General features: G+C 39.6%; 1 protein-coding gene and 1 long non-coding RNA gene across 7 annotated transcripts in view; one reads left to right on the top strand and one right to left on the bottom strand.

Moving 5' to 3' along the window:
• Positions 1–4,572: 4,572 nt before the first annotated feature.
• On the bottom strand, positions 4,573–9,117 carry LOC131539790 (uncharacterized). The gene is made up of 3 exons (XR_009271036.1): positions 8,740–9,117; positions 6,263–6,428; positions 4,573–6,128 (listed from the first exon to the last, which is right to left on the bottom strand). It is a non-coding gene; the product is annotated as an uncharacterized LOC131539790 (long non-coding RNA).
• Positions 9,118–10,582: 1,465 nt separating this feature from the next.
• pcdh10a (protocadherin 10a) overlaps positions 10,583–26,451 on the top strand; it is a 63,302-nt gene continuing 47,433 nt past the window's right edge. For 3 of the 6 annotated variants that reach the window (XM_058774413.1, XM_058774414.1, XM_058774412.1), the window contains exons 1-3: positions 10,583–13,553; positions 14,639–14,697; positions 15,541–15,647. In XM_058774413.1, the coding sequence (XP_058630396.1) occupies positions 11,064–13,553; positions 14,639–14,697; positions 15,541–15,647 (2,656 nt within the window). In that variant the 5' untranslated portion in view covers positions 10,583–11,063. The remainder of the gene's footprint in view (positions 13,554–14,638; positions 14,698–15,540; positions 15,648–26,451) is intronic. The other 3 variants (XM_058774416.1, XM_058774411.1, XM_058774417.1) reach the window with 2 other exon arrangements.

The following is a 26,451-nucleotide window of genomic DNA, read 5'->3' as shown; positions in this document are numbered from 1 at the left end:
AGAGAGAGATAGCCGAGCCAGTTTACTGTATACGCTCAAGATGAAAAACTATTATACCATATTTACATGATAACACCTCTTATCATCCATCACAAACAATCCATATCATCCTATGATCCACCCAGCATGCATCACTGGAAACGCCAGCTTCCTCTAAACCACCATCTAATGCACGGCGCCTTCAGTTTATCATCTTTAGAAGCTGAACATTTAGGGTTCTGTAATGCTGCCATATCACTTTATGAAATTACATGTGTTGAGGAGCATTTAGTGTGGCGTGTGGGGTTTTAATCTATTCCTGAGAGCATAATTATCCCCGCGGTTCTCACTGACTCTTATTTTCTTCGCTAGGTGTTGAGGACTGCTTCTGACCCGACATATGAAATTCTTTTACAGTTGATGATCTGCAAAATCACTTTATTTTGATCCCTCAGCAAGAATCTTAAAATGGTCATCTGCAGTAGTATAAATGGTGTGCAAAAGAGAATGAAATGTATTCAAATTGCAGATTATGGGACTCTGAGGCAATGATGTTGACAAAAGATCTGACAGAAGCATAGTTCACCAGTCACACTCAACATTTAAGGCAACCAGCTTCAGCAGATCTTTGAGTTTTCTCAACTTGTCGTTTTAAGTTTATACAACAAAAATTTGAGAATCTCCCACAAAAATAAGTTGTGCAAACTCAAACATCTGCTGAAGCTGGTTGCCTTAAAATTTTAAGTTGGCTCAACTTTTTTTTTTTTTTTTTTTTTACAGTGAAGGAAATGTCCCTATGAAATTAAGTGGATTTTATAAGTTATTATGAATAAAAAGGAATAAATAAATATATTGGATTATGATTGTGTCATTGTTTTTGTAGATGCAAAATGTAAACAGTGTTATCACACTCTCTCTCTCTTTAAAATCACACTCAGTTCACTTTAAGTCTACCAAAAATCTAAATTAAAAGTTTTAGGCTTTCATTGTTTTTTTTTATGCACCAGTTGAATTCTGTATTATAGTTAAAATATTTGTCTTACTTAAACATGAAAATATAAGTATTTAATATTATTAAAGAAAAGTAAATTAAACCTTTGATCATTTTTATTAAAATAATAAATGTTTTGGGTTGGGTTGTTTAGACCCAGCTGTTGGGTTACTGCCCAGAAGGTTGTGTTAAACATTTAACCCACTGTTGGTAGAAAACAACCCAGCATATGTTCTGTCCAATATTTACCCTAGCAATATTTTGTATTTAACCCAGCATTTTTTAGAGTGTGTGTGTGTGTGTGTGTATATATATATATATATATATATATATATATATACATATACATACATACAGGTATACTTTAAGTCAGAATTCTTATGTCTCCAAACTTCTCTCATGAAATCAGAAATGAACCACCTGTGAAAGCATCTGAAATTTTGAACTATTTCTCTTCTGGGAAAATGGCCCAAAATATTGATGACGCAACTTGTTGGCAAGAGCGTATACAAATAAAAAATGCTCTTAGATATAATACTTACAATTGCAACTCTGGAAAACTGTGGCTTGACCAGGCCATGACACAAACTAAAAGCGTCTGGCTATTCATATAAAGAACAAGCCTGCCAAGCTGTCTCACCCTACAGCAACTTCCCGCTTCAATAGAACATACATCAACAAAGGAAGGAAAAAAAGGGTTCATTAAACTATTTCATGCAGTCTTCAACAATAAAATTCACACACCGAAGTCAAGCATAAATATGACTTTATAAAATGTCAAGGGTAAAATGAATAAATTCTGAGGTGGAGTCTCTCCAATCTAAAGCTCATCAGAGCTGAGAAATCAGAGGCGTAGTAGGGTTTGTCAGAAATGGAAAATGGTGATATTGATGGTGATATTCATGTGCTGCTGTTAATGTGTACTTGTGTATTCACTGTGTGGCATGACACGCAGAGAAACTCAGCACTCCAACTGCTTAGAGAGGAAAAAGCAAAGTTCAGTCTCACACGTATTATTCAAAACACACTTTTGAAGATAATACAGTATGCCTGAAGACATCCACATCAGGACAGAGTTTTCCTCTGAAATGCGGTTATCGATGTGGGATTTTAGAATACTTTCAAATAATCCACAAAAAGAGTATTTTGAGAAACCTCAGAGCACTGCTCTTTAAAAACACCTTACAACATTTGAAATATGATTGCAGACACTTTTCCTGCATGTTCCTGGTTGTCATTATACCCACATTTATATTCACTGCAATCTGCTGAGCCTGTCTAATTAATTTCTAATTAATTTCAAACATGCTGAACATTATATTTGCATTCTGTAATCTGTGTCTTGCTCTTTACATAATGACTCGCACTATTACAGTATGTGTGTTTGAATGGTGCAATTCACATTTAATGTGGCTGCTGTCTTGCACCTGAACTTCCCTTCAGAAATCGATACAGTATTGAAGAGTTATAGAATACATCTATCTGTCATCTGTCTTCGTCAAACTGGTCTGCACGATCCCCACATGCATTAGTTAGTGTGCTCTTCTCTGATATTCTCTGTGTGAGAGTTACCTGGTCTGACCTTCAAGGAAGCCCGGGGTTAACTACATGTGATATGGCCTCCTTTTATTCTTAAACCGAGTTACTACTACAGTCAGTACAGTGTGCTCTGCCTGCATTTGTTCACGTAAACCTCTTTGCTCAAGTGACATTTAATAATAAATGGAAAACAAACATTACTTCCTGTTTCTGTATCCTGTTGTAGCTAAGCACAGCCATGAGTGAAATGTTTAATCATCTAACACTACATGTAAAATGTATGAATGTCATTGCATTTGCACCAAAATATCACCAAGTGCCATTTGTTCTAAGTAATGATACCACAAGAACATTTATCAAGAAAACCACTTAAAAAAGAGGTTGTTGTAAATTATAGAGCAATAGATACTTTGAGGGTGTCAAAAGTTAGTAGAACATTCCCTTAAATATTCACCGAAGCACCACTTTTTTTTTTCTTTTTTTTTTGTCATCTTGCCTGCCTTAAAGGCATAGTTCACCAAAAAAAAAAAAAACCTTCATGATTCACTCATCATGTTGTTCTAAAACGGTAGCCAGGTTTCCATTGCAGATTTGCACAAAACTTTTGTTATTTTATAAATGGCGATTAAAAAACCCAGTGCTAAATAGTATTTAAACATATTTCTTTTTCCTCTCGCGACAAGTCATGGCGACAGATGTTTGTAGGTTGACGCATATCATAGCCACTGCACTAGCATGAATCTTTAGCAAAGCAGTGTGGAGAGCCCCTTCTGGGATGCTTCTAAGATGTCTCGTGGCGCGCCGGTAAATAAGGGATTATCCAATCATTAATGGCAAGGAAAGCCCCTTACACTTGAGAGTGGCCACATATGAGGTGTTTCTTGGAGGCTATAGTACGTTAAAGAATGATCATGTGACTTTTACGTATGCCAGGTGACCTGTAAATGAGAAAAAAAACTGTTTCCATTCCATTCCTTTTTCAAATTGCCTGAAAAACCACCTCATGTACGTGTTTCCATTGGGCATATTTCGCAATTTCAATTACACAAAAAAGGGTAATGGAAATGTGGCTTTTATATTTCGAGAAATGTCTTAGTGGATCGATGTTGACCAAATCTTTTCGGTTACCAACATTCTTCAAAAAATCTTCCTTTTGAGTTCTGCAGAAAAAAAGAATGACATAAGGTTTAGAACGAAATGATGGTGAGTAAACAATGACAGAATTTTCATTTTTGGGTTAACTATCCCTTTAAAAAGGACTTTGTTTGGGGCCACTGTATGTATCTCCGTAAAAAAAAAAGGTTTTCCTTTACCTACAGTACTGTGTACTGTATTAATTAATATGCGACATTGAACTATTTTTGTATTACATTTCTTTACACAACTCATTGCTATCTACAATTAAATAATTTGTGCTGTGACTTTAATCGCTGCTCTCATGTTGTCAACAAAATACATTCAATTTACAATGCTTGTTGTAACTGGATGCTTCATCTGTTTAATTCAGTTGTGTATTAGAGAGTCTTTCACATTATGACTGTACTTAGCAATAGGAGTAAATAAGGATAGGCCGCATTGCACGATGATCTACGAGTAAATTAAAGAGCCAGTCTCCCTGGGCCAAAGATAAGCATCGTATTTCCATTAGGTCGATTGTAAAGAGTTCCAATAGCATGAAAAATGTGTTTCACGCACTCTTCCTTCCTCTCCCTCGCTCTGTCTTCCCTGCAGCGCACAGGATCTGGACGCAAAAAGTGCATTGTTTCATCATAATGGAGATGTTAAACTCGATGAATATGTTTGTATTATGCGCATGCATTAAATCCACCTCCGTACCTACGTGGGATAATTAAATGGTGAGGCGCCTGGAACAAAAGCCGGACACAAAAGGACTCAAACTTCTTAATGACTTCAGCCAAAAGCTCTGTGTCTCGGGGTTGCGCATGCTCGAATCGATCCATCCCCCTGCTGCTCCCGCGGCGCACCCCTGACCTTGTCCTAAGTTAGTGTAATTAATTAAAATCTGGAGAGGCGTTTGACACTTGATAGATTGTTCCTTCTTGTTTATTACAGCTGTGGCGGCTACTATATATTTATTGTCACTTCATTACAGAATAACATAAAAAAAATGGACCAACACACACAAAGAAGCTATTTCAGTACAGACCTCTCATAAACACAATGATTTTTATAGGCCTACAACTACCCTTAAAGGAATAGTTCACCCCAAAAATGAAAAATTGCTGAAAATTCACTCACTGTCAGGCCGTCCAGCACGTTTGCTTCTTCATCAGAATAGATTTGGAGAAATGTAACATTACATCACTTGCTCATCAATGAATCCTTTGAAGTGAATGGGGTGCCAGAATGAGAGTTCAAACAAATGATAAGAACACCACAATAATCCACAAGAAGTGTCCGTCATTAAGGTATTTTCTTTAAACCACTTTGGCCAAACGACAAGTCCGTTAGAGCTGTTTTGAACCATTTTCACTTGCAAATAATGCTTGATCTGTGCATGTTTCTCCCCTGATTCAGACAAAACTACTTTTTCATTGGAGAATGAAATGGACTTGTATTTTAGCCTGAAACAGTATGAAGGTAAAAACGTCTTAATGATGGATTTGTTTCTTGCAAACACACAACTTTTCACTTCACAAGATATTTACCAATGGACTGGAGTCCATCGGTAAATGGACCCATTCACCGCAAAAGGATCCATGGTGGTGAGCAGGTGATGTAATGCTAAATTTCTCCAAATCTGTTCAGATGAAGAAACAAATCTACCTCTTGGATGGCCTGAGGGTGTTAATTTTCAGCCAGTTTTCATGTATAAGTGACCTATTCATTTAAACCCTAAACATCACAGAGCTGCTACATTGTTAGATTTACAGAGCAAAAAAACTAAACAAAAAAACTTTTTAAATAACAAAGACCACTTGAAAGGGAAAGTGTAAAATCACCTGGTATAAAAACTTACCATTTTTATCTAAAAGTAATAGAAGCATGTTGTAAGACAGCAGCTGCCCTTGAAGTAAATGTTAAACATTGGTTTCATCCATTATTGATCCACACGATTTAAACTAATTGTTGGATGTTCAGGGTCGCTCAGTAGGAATCACAATGGTGCAACAGTCATATTCAAGAACACCCACACCCTCACCTCAACTCTCAATCCTACACAAGCATGCATCCAAAAGAGGATTCGCTATTCATCAACATCTCACTTATGCCGAGCGAAATCACAGAGAACCCACTCCAAAAGCCAATTAACCCGCACATTCATGCAATCAATGACAGCTATACAGATCCTACACCTTGGGCGAGAATGAAATCTGTAATGAAGTCTTACCCGGTCAAACACTCGCTGGCTGTTGTGAGTGTAATAGCCCATTTAACAGAGAATTGGTCCGGCTTAGTGTCAGTAAACTTTGACTTCAATCTCATTGTTCTCACATCATATTTGAACAACACCGTTATTCCACGCTGAGTAGTGTGAGGTGGGATTTGGGAGGGATGAGTGAGGTTTAAATCTTTTAAAGAGTTTGATAGTCACTGCACAAAATCAAACACGCCAAGGCCCATCTCATTCCAGACATCATTTTGCAGAATAATGTTGCTGAGAAAGAGAAAGTGAGACAGAGATGAAAAGAGAACAATTATTGGTTGGCTGCTGGCGGAATCGGCAGATGCTCATCATGTCATATCTTGGCAACCATCATTTCATTTCTCAAAATGGCACAATATCATTACCTCTGTCCTCCTCTCTGATGCAAACGCACAAGCGCTGATTTTAAGTAATAGATGTGTTTGTTTAGTGCGTAAGGTCAAGGAGGAAGAGGAAGAGTGGTATAGTCCCACACCCATCATCCTCCTGCCATGACGTGCTGATTGATGAATGAAACACAAATCACTCCATCTGAGAAGAAAGAAAGACAGCGTGAGAGACAGAGGCATGCCGTCAACCAAATAAAACCTACAAATCTTCCATTTCTTGCATTTAAGATCTTAAAGGCATAGTACACTCAAAAATGTTTTTTTTCTTCTTCTCTTTCTTTCAAACAATGAAAGTCCAGTGTTTTGGACCCCACTGCCTTTCACTGTTTGGTTGTACAAAAACAAGTATCCTCAATTGTGTTACAGAAAGAAAGTAAGTCACACCGGTTTGACATGAGCATGAGTAAAGGATAACAGAATATTCATTCTTGGGTGAATTATGTCTTTAAAGCTATACAGGTGCATCTCAATAAATCAGAATGTCGTGGCAAAAGTTCATTTATTTCAGTAATTGTGAAACTCGTGTATTAAATAAATTCAGTGCACACAGACTGAAGTAGTTTAAGTATTTGGTTCTTTTAATTGTGATGATTTAGGCTCACATTTAACAAAAACTCAGCAAATTAGAATACTTCATAAAATCAATAAAAAAATTAAAAAAAGAAATAGTGAATTGTTGGCTTTCTGGAAAGTATATTCATTTACTGAATATGTACTCAATACTTGGTAGGGGCTCCTTTTGCTTTAATTACTGCCTCAATTCGGCATGGCATGGAGGTGATCAGTTTGTGGCACTGCTGATGTGGTATGGAAGCCCAGGTTTCTTGGACAGTGGCCTTCAGGTCATCTGCATTGTTGGGTCTGGTGTCTCCCATCTTCCTCTTGACATAGATTCTCTATGGGGTTCAGGTCAGGCGAGTTTGCTGGACAATCAAGCACATTAACACCATGGTCATTGAACCAGCTTTTGGTACCTTTGGCAGTGTGGGCAGGTGCCAAATCCTGCTGGAAAATGAAATCAGCATCTCCATAAAGTTTGTCAGCAGAAGGAAGCATGAAGTGCTCTAAAATTTCCTGGTAGATGGCTGCGTTGACTGTGGACTTCAGAAAACACAGTGGACCAACACGAGCAGATGACATGGCAGCCCAAATCATCACTGACTGTGGAAACTTCACACCGGACTTCAAGAAACATGGATTCTGTGCCTCTCCACTCTTCCTCCAGACTCTGGGACCTTGATTTCCAAATGAAATGCAAAATTTACTTTCATCTGAAAAGACTTTGGACCACTGAGCAACAGTCCAGTTCTTTTTCTCCACAGCCCAGGTAAGATGCTTCTGACGCTGTCTCTGGTTCAGAAGTGGCTTGGTAGCCCTTTTCATGAAGACGTCTGAGCGTGGTGACTCTTGATGCACTGACTCCAGCTTCAATTCACTCCTTGTGAAGCTCTCCCAGGTGTTTGAATCAGCTTTGCTTGACTGTATTCTCAAGCTTGCGGTCATCCCTGTAGCTTGTGCACCTTTTCCTACCCAAATTCTTCCTTCCAGTCAACTTTGCATTTAATATGCTTTGATACAGCACTCTGTAAACAGCCACACCTTTCAGTAATGACCCTCTGTGACTTACCCTTTTATGAAGGGTGTCATCAAAAAAAAAAAAAAAACTTTTGAAATGTTTTACTTTACATGTAATGAATCTAAAATATATGAAAGTTTCACTTTTTGAAATAAGTTACAAGAAAAACTTTTTCATGACATTGTAATTTATTGAGATGCACCTGTATGTATTATTTATTATTCCCTCTGAAATACTTGTTTCTTGTTAGTCAGTTGTGGCATTCTGTCACAAAACGAACCTTTGAGTAGTGTTCGGGTTCGTTTGTGGATTAAAAAAAAAAAACTTTTTTTTTTTTTTTGCAAATAATGACTGTTGTCCATGGCGGTGATGTATAAATCATTGCTCATCCGGGAAACCATGTTTTCCTCTTGTTCTGTCTCTCTGTGGTCCCTAAAAGTAAGCTAATAAAACAATTTCAACTCGGATCAATATTTCATGTCCATGTATTTATTTATTTGGTAAGTAGATGTAATAAGTGGTATAATAATTAGGGCATACACCCCCAAAAATCCTTTAAGGTGACTGTTCACCCAGTCAGGGTTTATTTAATGACTGTTTATTATTCATTCCATATTTTCTGCAAATCACAATCCTAGTTGAATTACTTTTGAAAGAAATATCTCATTATTTCCATCAATGAGTTCCTGTTCTGTGTCTCTCTTAAAACTGTAGCTAATCCACACTGCAAGAGTTACAGTGTTAATCATAAATGCTTATTTTACAGCTCCTCAAAATTACTTTCGCATTATAGCTTCTTAATTATACACATCTCCTTATAGCCCAGATAATCATCTCCAGGAGCATGACGGGGGGAATATCAGAAGGTTTAACAGACCGCTTGGAGGCGCTGTTGTTTGTTGAAATTCACCTGATGCCGAGAAACCGATGCCTGTGAGGTTTCTAATGTGAGGCTAATCTCGAATTATAAAGGACATCAAACAAACACCTTTCAGGTAAATAGAAGCTTTTTTTTGTAATATTACAATCTCCGTTGAGAGCTTCCTCTCAAAGTCACTGAGAGAAAAGCACTGTCGGTTGTTTAGAACTGTCAGCAAATTAGACCATAACTCAAATCAGTAGCCTACAATATTATAACATGCATTATTCATTAAATATGCCCTTGAGGTGACAATTAAAACACATAATAAAAGGCTATCCGTCTTGTCCCAGGAATCTCTGCTCACACAGACCGGAAGGTAGGTTGCTGCGCTTCCGCTAGAGGGCGTATGGTGCACATAGAAGAGACGTACAACGCGAGAGCTTTCAACTCATTGCGACACGAAGAGAACTTGGTAACCGTGTGACAAGAGCTTAACACAGCACCCACACATTACCGTGTTAATAACGGAGGAAAGGAAATGAGAGCATTCCGAATGAGAGTTTGTTTCTTGATATCAAACAATCAGTTTAGTCTGTCGCAGGCATACGGCAGTCTTGAGAAAGAGATAAAACGGAAGGAAAGACGGAGAAATATAAATCTTGTTACTGATATGAGGCTCGCTGGTAAACAATCGGATGACAGAATCTCATTAGATGCAAACGGACCACACTGTAAAAATGTTACATTTTCGTTTAAAACCCTACCTTCTTTGCAGGAAAAGAAGTGATTACGGGATGGCGTTTTGTCATTAAATTGTGTAGTTAATGCCAGTATACCCACCAATTTGAGCTATAAAAATCTGGCTGTTACTACAAAATGTAGTGATGATAACCCTAGTGGTATAATGGAAGGCCACGTCACTCAAAGTCGGCTTGTAACCAATAATAACAAAGACAAAGCGCAACAGTGTTAAAATAACACTAAACAGCTTCCGGGTAACACACATGACGCTTAAATAATGCAATAAAAACTAACTATATAACAAAATACTAAAGGTAGCTTATACAAATGGTATTTGGCCAACAGTTATAATGAGATTCATACTTTATACTTAAAAAGCATTTAATTTAGTATATATATATATATATATATATATATATATATATATATATATATATATATAATGTAAATATAATTCATACCCTATACCACCTAAAATAGTTTTACTATATTTTATTCTAATAACACATGTAGCCTGTTTTACCTACTGTATAAGGTGGCATCCAGTTAGCAAGTTTTTACTGAAGCATTTTTATCTTTCCCCTAGAATTTTTCTTTACAGATTCCTCCACATACACGCGCTCTCGGCATGCGCGCTCGTGAACTGCATACTAAAGAGTACACTTTCCGTGCTTCAGATTCAAAACATTCAAATGTCATCATTAAGAATTTGCTTCTTAGATATGTATCACATTCATCATATTGTTAACTATAGTCGTATATTACCAAACACACACACACACGCACTTACATTTCTTAGAATGAGAAATGAATTGGAGAGGACTAGAAACTGACAGATAAAAACAACCGTAGAAGGATTTCTGTCCACTGTGAATCGCGTTCTCCAGTGCTAATATTTACCTTGAATGCGATTTTCTGACTTTATAAGACATGTAAATCAATTCTCATTCTCCGTTTAAAGAGAGCTGGAGTGGGGATGTGAGGGCGATTTGAGGAGGGAGGGCGGGAGGGAGCGTCTGATTGACGTTCACTGGGTCGAATCGGCTGACGCAGCGCTGGCAGTCCGGGCCGTCCATTGGCTGCTGGTGGCAAGAGCTCTGCGCAAAACAACGCACTGATGCTCACTCTCCTTGCAGAACTCGGGAAGAGGGGACCTACGGATTTCTAAGCATCCCGCAGATATTATGGACTATTAGACAACTATATGTAGAAAAGTGTTATTTGTCTGCAATAGCTCACGTTCAGGATTTAATTATAAATTGATTTACCCACTCACTAAGCAAAAGAGTTTTGGAAAGATTTTGCTTCTCAGTAATAAGGATCGGGGCATCTGTAGGTTCTGCAATGTCTTGCTGTGACGCACGGACTACTAAATTCTGCTCTCCTTGAGACAGCATTATATCAAATGGCTATAGATCTTGCGCATATGGCGACATGGTTTCCGGCTGACACGGGAGCTTTCTTGTTCGTTTGGGAAGTTGCACAGCGCATATGTTTTCTTGGACCAAAGCGATGGGTAATTCCTAAACTGTGACTGGAGAAGAAACGGTGTCAAGACAGAGCGAGGGAATAAAGAGGAGTGCACTTGTTGTTTGGAGATGATTTTGATATTTCTCTTTTTCTCTATCTTGGATGGAGGGTTATCGCAGCTGCACTTCTCGGTACCGGAGGAGCAAGAGCGCGGGACGGTTGTGGGAAATATCGCCGAAGATCTGGGGCTGGACATCACCAAACTTTCCGCGCGCCGTTTCCAGACCGTGCCTAGCTCGCGCACGCCGTACCTGGAGGTCAACTTGGAGAACGGAGCGCTGGTGGTGAACGAGCGCATCGACAGAGAGGAGATATGTCGCCAGATCGTCCCGTGCCTCCTGCACCTCGAAGTGTTTTTGGAGAACCCGCTCGAGCTGTTCCGCGTCGAGATCGAGGTCATGGATATTAACGACAATCCGCCGAGTTTCCCAGAGACGGACATCACCGTGGAGATCACCGAGAGCGCCACACCGGGCACCCGATTCCCGGTGGAGAACGCCTTCGACCCTGACGTGGGGACTAATGCCTTGAACACATACGCCATCACCACTAACAACTATTTTTATTTGGACGTACAGACGCAAGGCGACGGCAACCGCTTCGCGGAGCTCGTGCTGGATAAACCGTTGGACCGAGAGCAGCAGGCAGTGCACAGGTACGTGCTCACCGCCGTGGACGGAGGGCAGCCGCAGAAGACCGGCACCGCACTGCTAGTGGTTAAAGTGCTGGACTCCAACGACAACGCGCCCACATTCGATCAATCCGTTTACTCTGTGAGCTTGCGCGAGAACTCCCCGGTTGGCACGCTAGTTATTCAGCTCAATGCCACTGATATGGACGAGGGCCAGAACGGAGAGATTGTTTACTCTCTAAGTAGTCACAATCCTCCGCGCATTCGGGATCTGTTTAACATCGACTCGCGCACCGGGAGGATTGAAGTGACCGGTGAGGTGGATTACGAGGAGAGCAGCACGCATCAGATCTACGTGCAGGCTAAAGACATGGGACCGAACGCCGTGCCCGCGCACTGCAAAGTTCTGGTCAAACTCATCGACGTGAACGACAACACGCCTGAGATTAGTTTCAGCACGGTCACGGAGTCGGTAAGTGAGCAGGCTGCCCCGGGCACGGTGATCGCTCTGCTGAGCGTCACGGACCGTGACTCTGGCGAGAACGGACAGATGACCTGCGAGCTGCACGGCGAGGTTCCGTTCAAACTCAAGTCGTCTTTCAAAAACTATTACACGATCGTCACGGACGGTCCGCTGGACCGCGAAAAAGCGGAGTCTTACACGCTCACGGTGGTCGCCAAAGACAAGGGGGTGCCGTCTCTCTCCACAAGCAAGTCCATCAAAGTGCACGTCTCAGACGAAAACGACAACGCGCCGAGATTCATGCAGTCGGTTTACGACGTGTACGTGACGGAGAATAACGTCCCGGGCGCTTACATTTACGCGGTGAGCGCCGTGGACCCTGATGTTGGACAGAACGCCTATGTCACTTACTCCATATTGGAGTGCGAAATACAGGGTATGTCAATCTTAACCTACGTGTCAATCAACTCTGAGAACGGCTACTTGTACGCGCTGCGCTCTTTTGATTACGAGCAAATAAAAGAGTTCAGTTTTATGGTGCACGCCAAAGACTCCGGCGCGCCCGAGTTAACGGCCAACGCCACCGTTAATGTCATCATAGTGGACCAGAACGACAACGCCCCCTCTATAATCGCGCCTCTGGGCAAAAACGGCACCGCGAGGGAACATTTGCCCCGCTCAGCCGAGCCGGGATACCTGGTGACCCGTATTGTGGCCACGGATGCGGATGACGGTGAGAACGCGCGCCTGTCATACAGCATCCTCCGAGGAAACGAGCTCGGGATGTTCCGGATGGATTGGAGAACCGGTGAGCTACGCACCGCGCGCCGGGTATCCAGCAAACGGGACCCGCCGCACCCGTACGACCTGTTGATCGAGGTGCGCGACCACGGGCAGCCGCCGCTCTCGTCCTCTGCAAGCATCAACGTAGTGCTGGTGGACAGCATAGTGGAGGGCCGGAGCGGCGACCGGGGGTCGGTCAAGTCCAAAGAGGGCTCGCTGGACCTCACGCTCATCCTCATCATCGCCCTCGGCTCCGTGTCCTTCATCTTCCTCCTCGCAATGATCGTGCTGGCGGTGCGCTGTCAGAAGGACAAGAAACTGAACATCTACACGTGCATGGCCGGAGACTCGTGCTGTCAGTGCTGCAGTCGTCAAGCGCGCGGGCGCAAGAAGAAGCTCAGTAAATCGGACATCATGCTGGTCCAGAGCACTAACGTGGCCAGTACCGCACAGGTGCCGGTGGAGGAGTCAGGCAGCTTCGGCTCGCACCACCAGAACCAGAACTACTGCTACCAGGTGTGCCTGACTCCGGAGTCCGCCAAAACCGACCTGATGTTCCTTAAACCGTGCAGCCCATCCCGGAGCACAGACACAGAGCACAACCCGTGCGGGGCAATCGTTACCGGATACGCGGATCAGCAACCAGATATCATCTCAAACGGGAGCATTTTATCCAGCGAGGTGAAAGCACATTTTATTACCTATCCGGGCAACACTTTATCTTAATTCAGTATGAAATGCTTACATCATTAGCAAGCAATAGCCATATTAACATTACCATATTACATTTTAGGATAAAAAAATAAAAAATAATAATAATAATTTATATTCATATAAAAATTAAAAAAGACTGCTAAGGCTTTAAACAGTGTAAATTACACACACACACACACACACACACACACACACACACACACAGTTTGTTTTCAGCATTAGTGTTTCAATTTATTGCTGTATTGAGAATGTTACAGTTTTAAGTGAAATCAAAAACTCAAAACTGAGTATCAAAATTGAGTAGAAATGACAGAAATTCTTGTGAGAAGTTCAATGGATGGAATCATCTTTCTGTACATACCCTATATGCACCTTAAGAGGCTATTCAGTGGTGATCTTTCAGCTTCCTGTGTTTGTAATGTCAGATTGTAATCATCTGCTTGCTTATGACTCACATAGTGCTTTTAAAGGTAGCTTGGGGCTGTAGTGCTATTTTCAGGCGCTTTAATTACACTACAGCACTTCAGGGTCAGTTACATAGAAGGATGCAACCACATATTCAAGATTGGATGGAAACCAAATGTAAACATTTCAGAATCAATCAATGAAAATCCTATATTGATTGACCAATAATAGGAATATATGGGGGATGCGAATGTTGAGGGTGGTTACAAGCTGGTATAACATTTCTGCTCTGATACTAGCATCTTCCTTTTTGCCTCCGAGACAAGCCATGTTATCTTAAGTGAGCCCCACATCCGACAAGGTCTACCTTACTATCCCCTGGCACTCTCTGAAAGGGTGTAGCCCTGGAGTCAAGTCTGAGGAGGGAGGGGGGAGTGTATTGGACGAGGGTTTAAGTATGCTAAGCACACAGTCGCTGGGTATCAGTGGAACAAAGGCCGTTCTATGGTTGAGGTGCTCTAGTGCATGGACAGAGCAGAACAGAGGCCTGACCAGTGTTTTAATGACAAATGCAGAATATCAAATAAACTTGCTCATCATCATCATTATTACTATTACTATTTATTATTGTTGTTGCTGTCTTTTAGACCAAGCACCAGAGAGCTGAGCTCAGCTACCTGGTGGATAGGCCCCGTCGTGTTAACAGGTGAGATTACCGAGTAAATACAATGTACACACACACACACATTACATTTTCATGTTTTATGGAGAATTTCCATAGACATAATGATTTTTATACTGTACAGACTTTATATTCTATCCTAAACCTAATCCTCACAGAAAATGTCTGCCTTTTTACATTAAATAATAATAATAGGTTTTATCATATACTTTTTAAAAACAATTTATTAATTTATCTTTTTACAAATTATTTACATTATCTTTTCAGTGTTTTTACAAATGGAAATTTTGGCAGATTTAGTTCACTTCTGGGTACAAACTGGTTAAGTAGGTACACACACATTTACTTACAGTAGCTATATAAATGGGAACATTCCATAGACGCTCATGTCTTATACACAACTAGTTATAAATACTATAACCTAACCATAACCCTGACCCAGAAACCTTTCTGTATTTTTACAATTAACCAAAAAAAACCCTTTATTTTAATATACCATTTTTACAAATGAGGACGTCCCCAAAAGGGGACAGATTTTTTGTCAGATTTAGCTCACTTCTGGGTACAAAATAGTCTCCAAAATATGGTTAAATAGAATAAACTCCACACTGAGACAAAGAAAGAGAGGTATAAATGATGTGGTGCCTAGCCAAAATGACAAAATCTGACTCAGCGTTGCATGTGTCATCGTAATGTTTGATACTACACAGCACGAGTCTGATACAGAATTTGATATTGAATTTAATCAGCAGTCTAAATTATGCCAAAAGTGTTAAATAGCCAAAACAATCAATATTTCTAATGGGAAAAAGCAGTACAAAGCTCCAATTACCAAATGAGTACTAAACCATAAAATTTCCCTTATAGTTCAGCGTTTCAAGAGGCAGATATCGTCAGCTCTAAAGACAGCGGGCATGGAGATAGCGAGCAGGGAGACAGCGACCATGATGCCACCAACCGGGGCCACACAGCAGGTGAGTTGATTACGAGTTTCTCACCTACTGTCGACCTCATGCTAGACTTGAAAGAAGCGTAGAGGAGTGAAAGGCCCCTGGGGAATGAACACTGAGGAGAAACATAGGCAGCGATAGACATTGGGAAATTGTTTGTATCTTGGCTTTGAAAGCAACGCGACAAGCCTTCAACCGTTTCCAGCAGTGGATCAATATAAGGACTGCGTGGAAATTATACATCTGTCAACAGAGCTAAATGGATTTCAGTCAATGCTGCGAAGGAGTCTGGCTTGTCTGATGGACAGGCTTTCTGAAGCATTTAATGAGTATTTGAAAGCTTCCACGGTAACGAATCCAAACAGCTGCCCACCACCCCACCTACACCCCCAAAACACAATTATTTTTCCATTCATATTAAATGCCAATAACGTTTGAGTCAAGCACGACAAAATGGCAATCATTCATTGGAGACAAATTTTATTTTATTTTGTTTATTCTTTATTTATTTATATTCAATTTGATGAGCTTTTTTGACTTTCAAGTTCTATATTTCATTGCTGCTCGTTTATTGATCAAGGTGGAGCCTTACGGCTTCGACTGGATAAGGCTTTGACCTTTCTCTCCAAAGAATCATGACATTCAGCCTTCGGTTTGGCAAACAGTTAGATGATGGGTTGCCAGATATTACGTATGCGCCACGCACAATGGAATACAAATTCTTGAAAAGAGCACGGATTCACAGTTTAGGTAACTACAGTATAAGAAAACTTCACAAGGCCTTTCTGTGGGGCGGGGGAATCACAGAAGGAGAAAGGGCGAAAGGCAGAGGGATTGAGATTTTTTAAAAACTTATTAGAGCATCAAAGAGGTAAAATGAGAAGATGTGTGTGTGTCCTTTCCTTCCCTGCTCTCCTCTGGGTGTGTGTTGGCAAGCTCGCAGTTTCTGCACTCCCATTTCAGTGCCTGTCTCCGCATAGCCAATTATCACAGCAAGGTTAAGATGAAGGCCTGGGACACTGACAGGGGTAGAACCACTGCATTAACAACCACTTACATACACACACACACACTCGCTATCTCCTTCACACATCCCTACCTCACCTCCTTTTGTTCTTACAGCATCAATTTGGAGATATCAGACTAAATTAAGAGAATCCCAGCCAAAGGATAGAAGATAAAGACAAAGAAGCTTTTTAACCCTCATGTCGTGTAATGCACTCTACTGCTATTATAGAGATCCCAGTGATGAAAATACAAAAAATAATAGGTAACACTTTACAAAAAGATTCCATTTGTTAGCATTAACTAACGTGGGGTATTTTGACCTTTCAAAACACATGAAAATTAGAATAAAAGGTGTATGTACTAATGTAAGTAATGTGACATTTTAATGAAACATTTTAAAATAGTTGAATTTTTCTTCATCATTTTTGTAAGATTAGAAAAGCCTTATATTTTAAAGTAATGTATATCTGTCGAGCTATTTAAAGGGGTGGTTTACTGCGATTTCACTTTTTTCATTTTAAATAGTGTGTAATGTTGCTGTTGGTGCCTGAACAGTATCTGCAAAGTTGCTGCGCTGAAAGTTCAACGTAAGCGGAGATATCGACTTTTAAAAATCAGGAAGTTTAATGCCTACAAAAACGACTCATATGGGATTACAACAAGATACTTCCCGGGTTGCATACGTAACAAACCCATAAATTTGCATCAACCCCTCCCTCCGGAACATGCAAAAAAGGGGGCAAGGCCATGTTCTGCGGCTTTGTCGAAGAGAAAGAGTTATAGTGGAGAGTTGTAGCCATACCGTCGAAACAGTGTTATTTTCACCCAGCAGTCAGGTCTTCTGTGTTCGGGCTTCCTACGGACGCTGTAGTTCGTCAACAATGGTTAAAATTTATGTTTGATTATGTTCCTGACAATTACAATCCTAATTTAGCTCTCTGTGCTGCGCATTTTACGGAAGACAGCTTCCAGAATCAAGAGAGTTCAGAGTTCAATGCCGGATTCACACAGAAACTATTACTAAAACATGGAGCAGTTCCAACTTTAAAAACAGAGGTAGCAGTTGTTGGGCCACAACCTGTAAGTAATATTTCATAATTTTAAATGTATTTGCATGTATAATTTCAGACGTAATGTTTTAGTTTTATCAAGGACGTAAACAAATGCCAACGCTGGCTTTAATAGCCAGTTAGTTAAATGCTATTTCGTGTGTCTATGACAAACGCGTACAAACATTTTGGACCCGAATTTGTAATTATGTACTAATTTTGTAAATGTATTTTCCATGTATACTTTATGACGTAATTTTTCGATTTGATCAAGAATGTAAACACAAGCCAACGCTGTTTGGTTATAGTAGCCAGTTAGTTCGATGCTATTTTGTGTGTAAAAGACAAACGTGTACAAACTTCAAAAAATGATATGTAATCACAACAGCAAACTTCCATTCAGAAACGTTTGTAAGAGCCGTTTATGGAAGTTCTGCTTGACTCTCTTCATTACCGCTTTCTGGGTCTGATTCTGGCTCAAACTGATACGGCAATATTGACACCATTATTTACATTTGACCGGAGCACATGCAGCTGTCGCCCATAAAGGTAATAGGCATGAAGTTTCCGGACAATGTGCAGTACGCAGTTTAGCCAATCACAACACACCGGCCCAACTAACCAATCTGAGCCCATTGCCTGTTTCTGAGGGAGTGGTTTCATAGAATCAGGAAGTCAACCGGTCGTTCAAATGACAGAGGAGAAAGCGGTGAAATATATGAAAAATAAGGCGTTTTTTAACAAACGAAACACGAAGACATGTTATATTGCACCCCATAAACACAATCAAGCAAAGAAAAAAAGCAGTAAACCACCCCTTTAAATGGCCCTGGGGTCTCTCAGATGAGCATGAGGGTCAAGCTAGAAGAGCTGGGGTCAGAGAAAGGCCATTTTCCATGATTTAGACTGTTACATCTGCATTTGTTTGCAAAGAGACAGAGGTGTGACAAATTGCACAATTAGATTAACACGAGTGAGCGATAGATTGATGATTATCTATAAATGAGGGATGTGTGGTGATGACGTTAATCAAATCACTCCTGTCGCTGTAATTTAATCCTATCAGATCCCAATCAGGCAACTCCATTTGCTCTGCACCCACACACACACACACGCACACACAGAGACAGAGTTTATAGCTATAGTGAAGGCTAATGCTGGGGGAATAACTTAGAAACTTTAGCTACAAGCTATTCGTAATTTTAAGTAGTTCAACTAGTCAAGCTATCCTCTGGAAAAGTAGTCAGCTACACTACAAGCTATTAACAAACGGTAAATAAATACTAAGGTATTATCAGGGTGCAATATCTTTTTAAATGTATATCAGATTATATAATTTATTTAGCAATTTATACAATAAAGATCTCAAAGTACAATTAAATTACAAAACACCATACATTATTTTCTCATACAGTCGGAAATATAGTCATAATCAATACCATTTATCATGTTTTGCTACACAAAATAGAAAACTCTTTAATAGAAAACTTTTTAAATGATTCATTTATCCATCTAAACAGCTGTTTGCTCTTTGGATTATTGCTTCAGCTCGCTCAGTATGAAGTTATGTGTTCAATACAATGTGACAAAAGCAGTCATGCAGTGTTTTGTCACACCACACCACCACCAAAATAAAAAAAACAAAAACAAAACTTGCTACCGTAAAAGATAGTAAAGTTAGTAGAGTCACTCCCCGAGACTGGCAAAAGCAGTGACAATGTGGGTGATTTCAATGGCTAGAAGTTGATTTTGAATTAAAACCCACCCTGATTGTTCTTGACCAAAGTTTCCTCCCAACCCTATAGCAAAAACTCTCATCCTCAGCATGTGAGCTCAGGTCTTTGGTCAGCCCGACGACAGGTGTTCTGAAGGGAAATTCTGCTCATCAGGGCTTTGGCAGTGTTTTTCCTTTTCGTTCTGATACTTTTGCACACCATTGATAAAAGATGTGATGAGGTCTCCAGAAGAGAAAATGCAAGAGAAGCGGAACGAGACGAAAATAACACGCACACAGTGGGATGCGGAGCACTTCCTGATGGAGAGCAGCTTAGTTAGTCAGTGTGTTTGTACTCAACGCAGCATCTCTTTTTCTCTAGATATCTGCAGCCCCAGAGTCCAGCATCTAGTCAGATCATTAATGTTTTCAATAAAGCTCCCAGCCACACTGAGGATATCTAATATCTAATCGAATACAGGTCTGCAATTATAGGATTTCATGAGCAATTATGTAGATATTTTTATTTCTTTATTTATTTATTGGCCGCATGAAGTGCAGGTGTTTATCTATAGCATACAACCTGCTACACTAGTCTTTGTGAGGATGTTTTGTATTGCAGAATAATGGAATGAACCGTGCAAATGCAGTTTGCTGAACCATATCGCTGTTAGATTTTAAACACAATTATTCTGACAGCTCAAATTTCTCTTGACAGCTAAAAAAATCATAAAATCCTCGAGGTGCACCGCTTGCAATGCATAATGGATGCTGCATTGTCATGTTCTTTTTATCCAAAGAGCACTAATGCTGAACTATCAGCCCAAATTTCAGCATTTAACTCAGACTGAACCATTTAATGACTGCATTCAAACTTTGTTTTCTAGATAATTTCAACCTTAATCCTCATTCGAATAGGACTTGTTTTCCCCGAGGATGGTCATTTTGTGTTTCACAGACATACTTTGTGATTTAAATCCCGTCCAAATTGAAAATGTCTGTTTTTCATCCACAACCAATGCTGTTAACTCAGGGTCCTCTGAGAAATCTAATCCAGTTTGTATAGAAGCAGCTGTGATTGCAGTGTATTACTTTTTCACAATGTTTCTCTTCATTTTGTACCTTTATTAATGATTTAGATTCACAATTCCATCATAAATATGCTTTTAATGAGTTGTACAGTAAATGAGAGTAAAAGCTCAATCTTGTCCAAATCAATACATGAAATCAAAGATGTACTGGATAAATTATTGTAACAGTATTTAAAACTTAAAAATCCCTTCCAATTTGCTGCTTCAGTGTGCCAACATTTGCATATATATTCTCCATCACCCTGCAATCTCCAAGAATTTGGACTCTGTTCTGCTAACCAGGATTCAAATCTACATCAGGGTATTATTCTACCACTAAATTATGCTAAATTCATAAAACACTATTATTTTATTGTCACTTGCATTTCCTTCAGAACATGCCAATCCGGTTGTTTTCTTTTTCACAAAGCCTACAAAAACAGACCTCAGTCAGATGAAATGATATCAGGTCCTACATGTTCTACATGAGTCTCTGCGTGTCACTGTGATATCGATGTGAACCTCATGCTGTGCGCTTCTGTCTGCTCGCTCAGTGGGGATATTTTGAGACCGCTGCTCTAATTACATTGAGTTTGATTGTATGCAGTCAGGTTTATCTGGGTACTTAATATTGATGATGTCACAAAGGCCTTGGATTCCTGCTTTAACAAGATTTACGCCACTGTGTACATCCGCATATCTCTGTCCATATATATCACCCTGATATAATGGTGAAATAACAAAGTGGACAGGTTGTGGAAGTGATCTATGGATTTAACAACACATCTGAGCAGAGATGTGAGCTAAATGTGGGTTCAGATGTTGTGTCTGTAAGATTAGAAGTACTGAGGTGCACGAAGGAAAGAAGAATCACATAAGAAATCTCTGTAACTTTGCTTATCCCTGACAGCAATGATACAGAGAGCAAATGGAGACTTTTGCTTAAGCTTCTCAGATCTCTCCTGAGAAAAATACGCTATATCTCGCATATGCCTCCTTTAGAGTTTCATAAGAGATCTCAGAAATGTCAAAAACTGCACCAAGACACCAAAGTCAGCAATCAAAAAACTGAGATTTCAAGATGAACTAAAGTATCTTCATTTTATAGCTCTATGTTAACTGTGTTAAGTGTTGATACTTAAAAAAAGAGCAACTTATAAGCAATGAAAGAGTAGGGTTGGTGTATCATGTCCTACTTTTAGTGTACATTTATTTATCCAGAAGGCCTCATCACCAATTATCTTGCATTTTCTGTGCTGTCCAGTAAATGAAAGAGCCATTGCAAACAAGCTGATTACTTTGTGCACAACATAACCAGACACTTTGATCACTAGATGATACTTCATCATCTACTGAAAGTCCCCTATAGCAATACTAATAAGCTCCATACTATGGGTCAGAAAAGCACTTTATGCATATATATGCAGGTCCCAAAGCCACGCTAATAACACGCTTCCTGGTCACCTATGCAAATCATTACAACAGTTCTGCACTAATAAATCATTACTCCCTTGTGTGTTCATTTTGGCATCAATACACACACAAACCTGCACGCACACACTCATAATATGGTCAGCTTTATCAGAAGGGCAGATTTATCCTTTGATCTCCCTCAGAAGGGCTTCTGCCACGAGGAATTAGAGATTAGAGATTGGCCTGACATGCATCCACCCCCTCCCTCTCCTCCTCTGTCGGCCTTTGTCTTTACCTTTGTATCAAATTTCCCATATCAGCCCACAGACTCTTTCATCCTCACCTCTCTCTCTTTTTTTTAATTCCCTTCAAATTTCCTCTTTTAAATTGGTCTTCCTCATTGTACCTGTTTGAATTTGACCTTGTGCATCACTGTATCTGCTCCTACTCCTTCACTCTTATATGGGTCATTCCTTTTACGGAACTCTGTAAATAGAAAAAAATATATACTCGTATTTTTAGAAGGAATTTAAGAAGTATATAGAAGACGTACACGCTGATTCCGGCCTAGGCACTTTTGTCAGATATAACTTGATTATTTATTACACAACAGGATTGAAAGTCAGCCCTATCAGTGAGGGACTGAGAGTATTTTAATAAAACAGTATAGGGTATTTTAAACTGAAATAAGCTGATTAAATCCCTCAAAACATCACATAATTCATCAATTTAATTTCTAATACTTGAAGAAGTTTGTGCTGCTCCTATCCAAAATGATGTCACTTTCTGGAGTATAATATGTTCAACCTGGTCTCATGGCATAAATGTACCTGGGTGCACTTTTTAGCGAGACCGTTTTTACGTACCTTGTTGCACGTTTCGCTGCAGTTTCAAAGAAAAATGTCCACTGAGTGGCACTAAAACACGGGTTCAATACGTAAACCCTGGCACGTTTTTATTACATTGATATTGGTATGTATTTCTGTGTTTTTATTACATTGCTTCGGGTATGTATTGCGGCGGTTCAGAATTCAAATATCCGGGGACTGTCCATTAATGCTCTATCTTGTTGGAAATATGCCCTACACCAAACCCAACCCTAAATCTACCCGATAGTGTTGACAAATGCAAAACTGATATAAAAACGCATTTGTTGATGCAATCATGCTATTTGAACTTCCTTATATGCAGATTTGAACTGTTTTGTCAAACCGTAGTTACACGGGATTCAAACCGGAGCTCCTCAGCTCTCAAATACGTCTCCGTACTCCGTGAGCTACCGAACAAACCTACCGTCTATGAAAACCCATAGATATGAAGCTGGATATGTGTGAAGCTAACATTCAAAAGCATCAGTCAAAAGCAACCTTGAGACCAGGTAGAATATTTTTAACATCCAGGCTCTTTGTAATGGACTTTATGAACAATTGCTTCCACATATATCCTCAGTAGCCAACTTCCAGTGCAGTGCAGCATATGGAATGTATGAGAAACAAAATTAAATCTTGAGGAAGTGTCATGTGACCGGACGTAGCAACATTAATACAATCCAGGTGGTATTTAAAGCTGCTGGATCTCATCACTAAAATGTTATGTTTAAATATATAAAATATCACATTTCAATATGAAAGTCATGTAGCACTACAATTTTAGTGCATGTCTCTTAAAACTAAAAACCAAATTAGCAGGATAAAATGTGATATTGTGTAAACGGGCAAAAACTACAAAATAATTGACAAGTGATTACCAGTTAAAACAATGTTCTTATTAGGCATTAGTGCAGAACACCTAATGACATAGTAATAACTTATTTAATTGTGGTATAATGATAAAAGAGCTAATATGATTTCTATCATTAATAAAAAATTAGGAGTTTAATATTTCATATAATATATTAAGACAGGGCTTGCAGGTGCTGAATAATAGATCATACCATACCATATTATGCTGCTCACCTTGACTGTGATTTTGCAGAGTATGCTCCTGGATCATGTTTTGTTGGTCCTGGAACTAGAGTTCTGTCAAATAAACACAGTCCAAACCCCATCCAAATTCAAGCCTATGTCCAGGTTTATGCTTGATGCATCTGCACAAGCAAAAAGGTGTGCACACCAACAGTGATATCAATGGGTGCTTGCAATTTCATATGCAGCAAACCAAACTTGAGGGAAGGCTGGCTGAGCAGATAGACCTGTATTGGACTTCTTCAGGCAGGGAATGACTTCAAATCATTTTAAAAGCACAATGCTTCTGACTACACTGTGAAATTTCCTGTTACAGTTTGTCTGTTCATTTGTTCTCATTATAAAGAGCATTTCTATACATAGTTTACTGAATAAAAATAATACTCTTTAGCAGAGAATTGTCCAATGCAGTGCACATGAGGTATACATGCTGTGACGTGCACATGCATCTGTGATGGTTAATGCCAGGTCAAATGCGTCAGTATAAACAAGGCTCAACGCTGATCCCTACTCCTACCTTTTCTCCTAGTCCAAACTTCCAAATCCCTGACCTTTGTTTTGAAGCTTAGCACATATTTTACTAGTGCTGTTCCTAGTCAGTAGATTAGGATCCACAGTTAAGATACCTAACCATTAACTACCCAAAAAAATCAGAGGGGAATAATACAAAGTTGTTAACAGTGTTGTTAGCACAGGAACATGGGGTGAACTCAAACCTGCATCTCCCTCATGAGCACCTAACTCGATGTGTCAAAGCCCACATGATCTTGCGGGAAAAAAAAGGATTTTACAAGGTGGCAATTTCAATGTGAACTGTATGAAAAATTTACGATTTTTAGAAAAAAAAGACAGCATGAAGGTCAACTCTTTAACATAAGCATTAGTGGGACACAAGCAGACCATACGAAAAAGTACAAATTAAAATATATAAAATTCATATGAATTAGCCACCAATTTGCCAAAATGTAAATACAAATTGCTGTACGAACATTTATGATTTAAAAAAAAAAAAAAGTAAGCATAAAGGTCCACCCCATTTATAACTGTAACTGGGACATAAGCAAAACGTACAAATGAGAGTGTATGAATTCATACGAATTAACCACAAATTCACCAAAACATAAGTAGTTACAAATTGCTGTACAAAAATGTATGATTTAAAGGTGCTGTATGTAGGATTTTGACTCTACTAAAGCATCAAAATACCATAATATGTTTGCAGATATTTAAGAAACATGCTAAGTTAACATACATGTTTATCTGAAAAACAATACTACAGTCAGTTATTCTCCTTTGAAAATGTGCATTCCGGCCCGGAATGTCTGTGTTTGTTATGGTTTGTGAAACCCGCCCACTGCCAGTTTACCCAATTGTATTTCGGCACCGCGGGTTGCCAGTTGGTGGAAAACACAGTGTATTTAATTGTATTCATCCTCATGTGCGCTCGTTCCTGTTGGTGTCGTTAATCTGGCAACCTGCGTGTGCGTCAAGTCTGAGGAGGAGGGGCCGGGTGAAAAAAACGTCTCCAATATTTTGAATTTGGACTGCAATACCTAGTTCAACCGCTGGGTGTCAATCCTACATACAGCACCTTTAAAAAAAAAAAAATAAGCATGAAGGTCCACCTTTATTAATAACTGTAACTGGGACGTAGGCAAAAGGTACGAATCAGATTGTACTAATTCATATTAATTAGCCACAAATTCACCAAAACATAAGTATTTACAATTTGCTGTACAAAAGTTTATGATTTTTTATTTTATTTATTTTTTTTAAAGTAAGCATGAAGGTCCACCTCTATTAATAATTGTAACTGGCACGTGAGAATGAGACGTATGAATGAGATGTTAAGCATTATAGCATAAGAATTAGCCTCAAATGTAAATAGTTATGAATTGCCATTGGATTGTGATGTCGAGCACATAACCACTAAGATTTAACTGCTATTTCTTTAATAATGTGGTCATCTTCTCCATCCAAATTCTGAATTGGTCTTCAAGCTCCCTGTATATCACTGAACCTCATGCTGGGGTTGAATCCAGAGGCCTTTATTAGAGTTCAGTGTGACGCCACGCTGCTCTCTGCCCCTCTCTTTCATTTATTTCCCTTTCAAGCTCCCCTCTCATTCTCTTCCTCTGAAACCAGCTAATTATCATGCTCTGTGTAGTCATTAGTCAGAAAGCAAGAGCGTGTATGTGTGAGCCTGTGTGTTTGGAGGATGCTTTCTCCCAGTGTTGTTAGTTTTGGTCGTGTTGCTTAGTGTTTGTACGACGGACTTGAGAGACCGGCGGATGAGACACGGTGAAATTAACAGCACGAAAACATCACAGCAGATTCGTTTAATATCGGTTGGTGGGAGGGACAGGGAGAGGCAGAGAGGGAGAAACAAAGGGCTGGAGAGTTCACTGCTTTGTGTATATAACTATCCGTCTTTCAGTGGGCCGCCTTCCAGTCAATTACCGTGCTTTGCTGAAGCCTGACAATGACTGCAGTTGATTATAAAACGAGTAAAAAGCTTGCAATCTGTCTGGTTAAATAATCATCTCCATTCAAATATGAATAATTTCAGACTCCGCGCTCTGGATAATTCATAGTAATTTTGCCTTTGTA

The sequence above is a fragment of the Onychostoma macrolepis genome, chromosome 01 (assembly GCF_012432095.1).
Source record: "Onychostoma macrolepis isolate SWU-2019 chromosome 01, ASM1243209v1, whole genome shotgun sequence".
Taxonomy (NCBI): domain Eukaryota; kingdom Metazoa; phylum Chordata; class Actinopteri; order Cypriniformes; family Cyprinidae; genus Onychostoma; species Onychostoma macrolepis.
The sequence above is the reverse complement of the archived record's forward strand: the minus strand, read 5'-3'. Positions and strand labels throughout refer to the sequence as shown.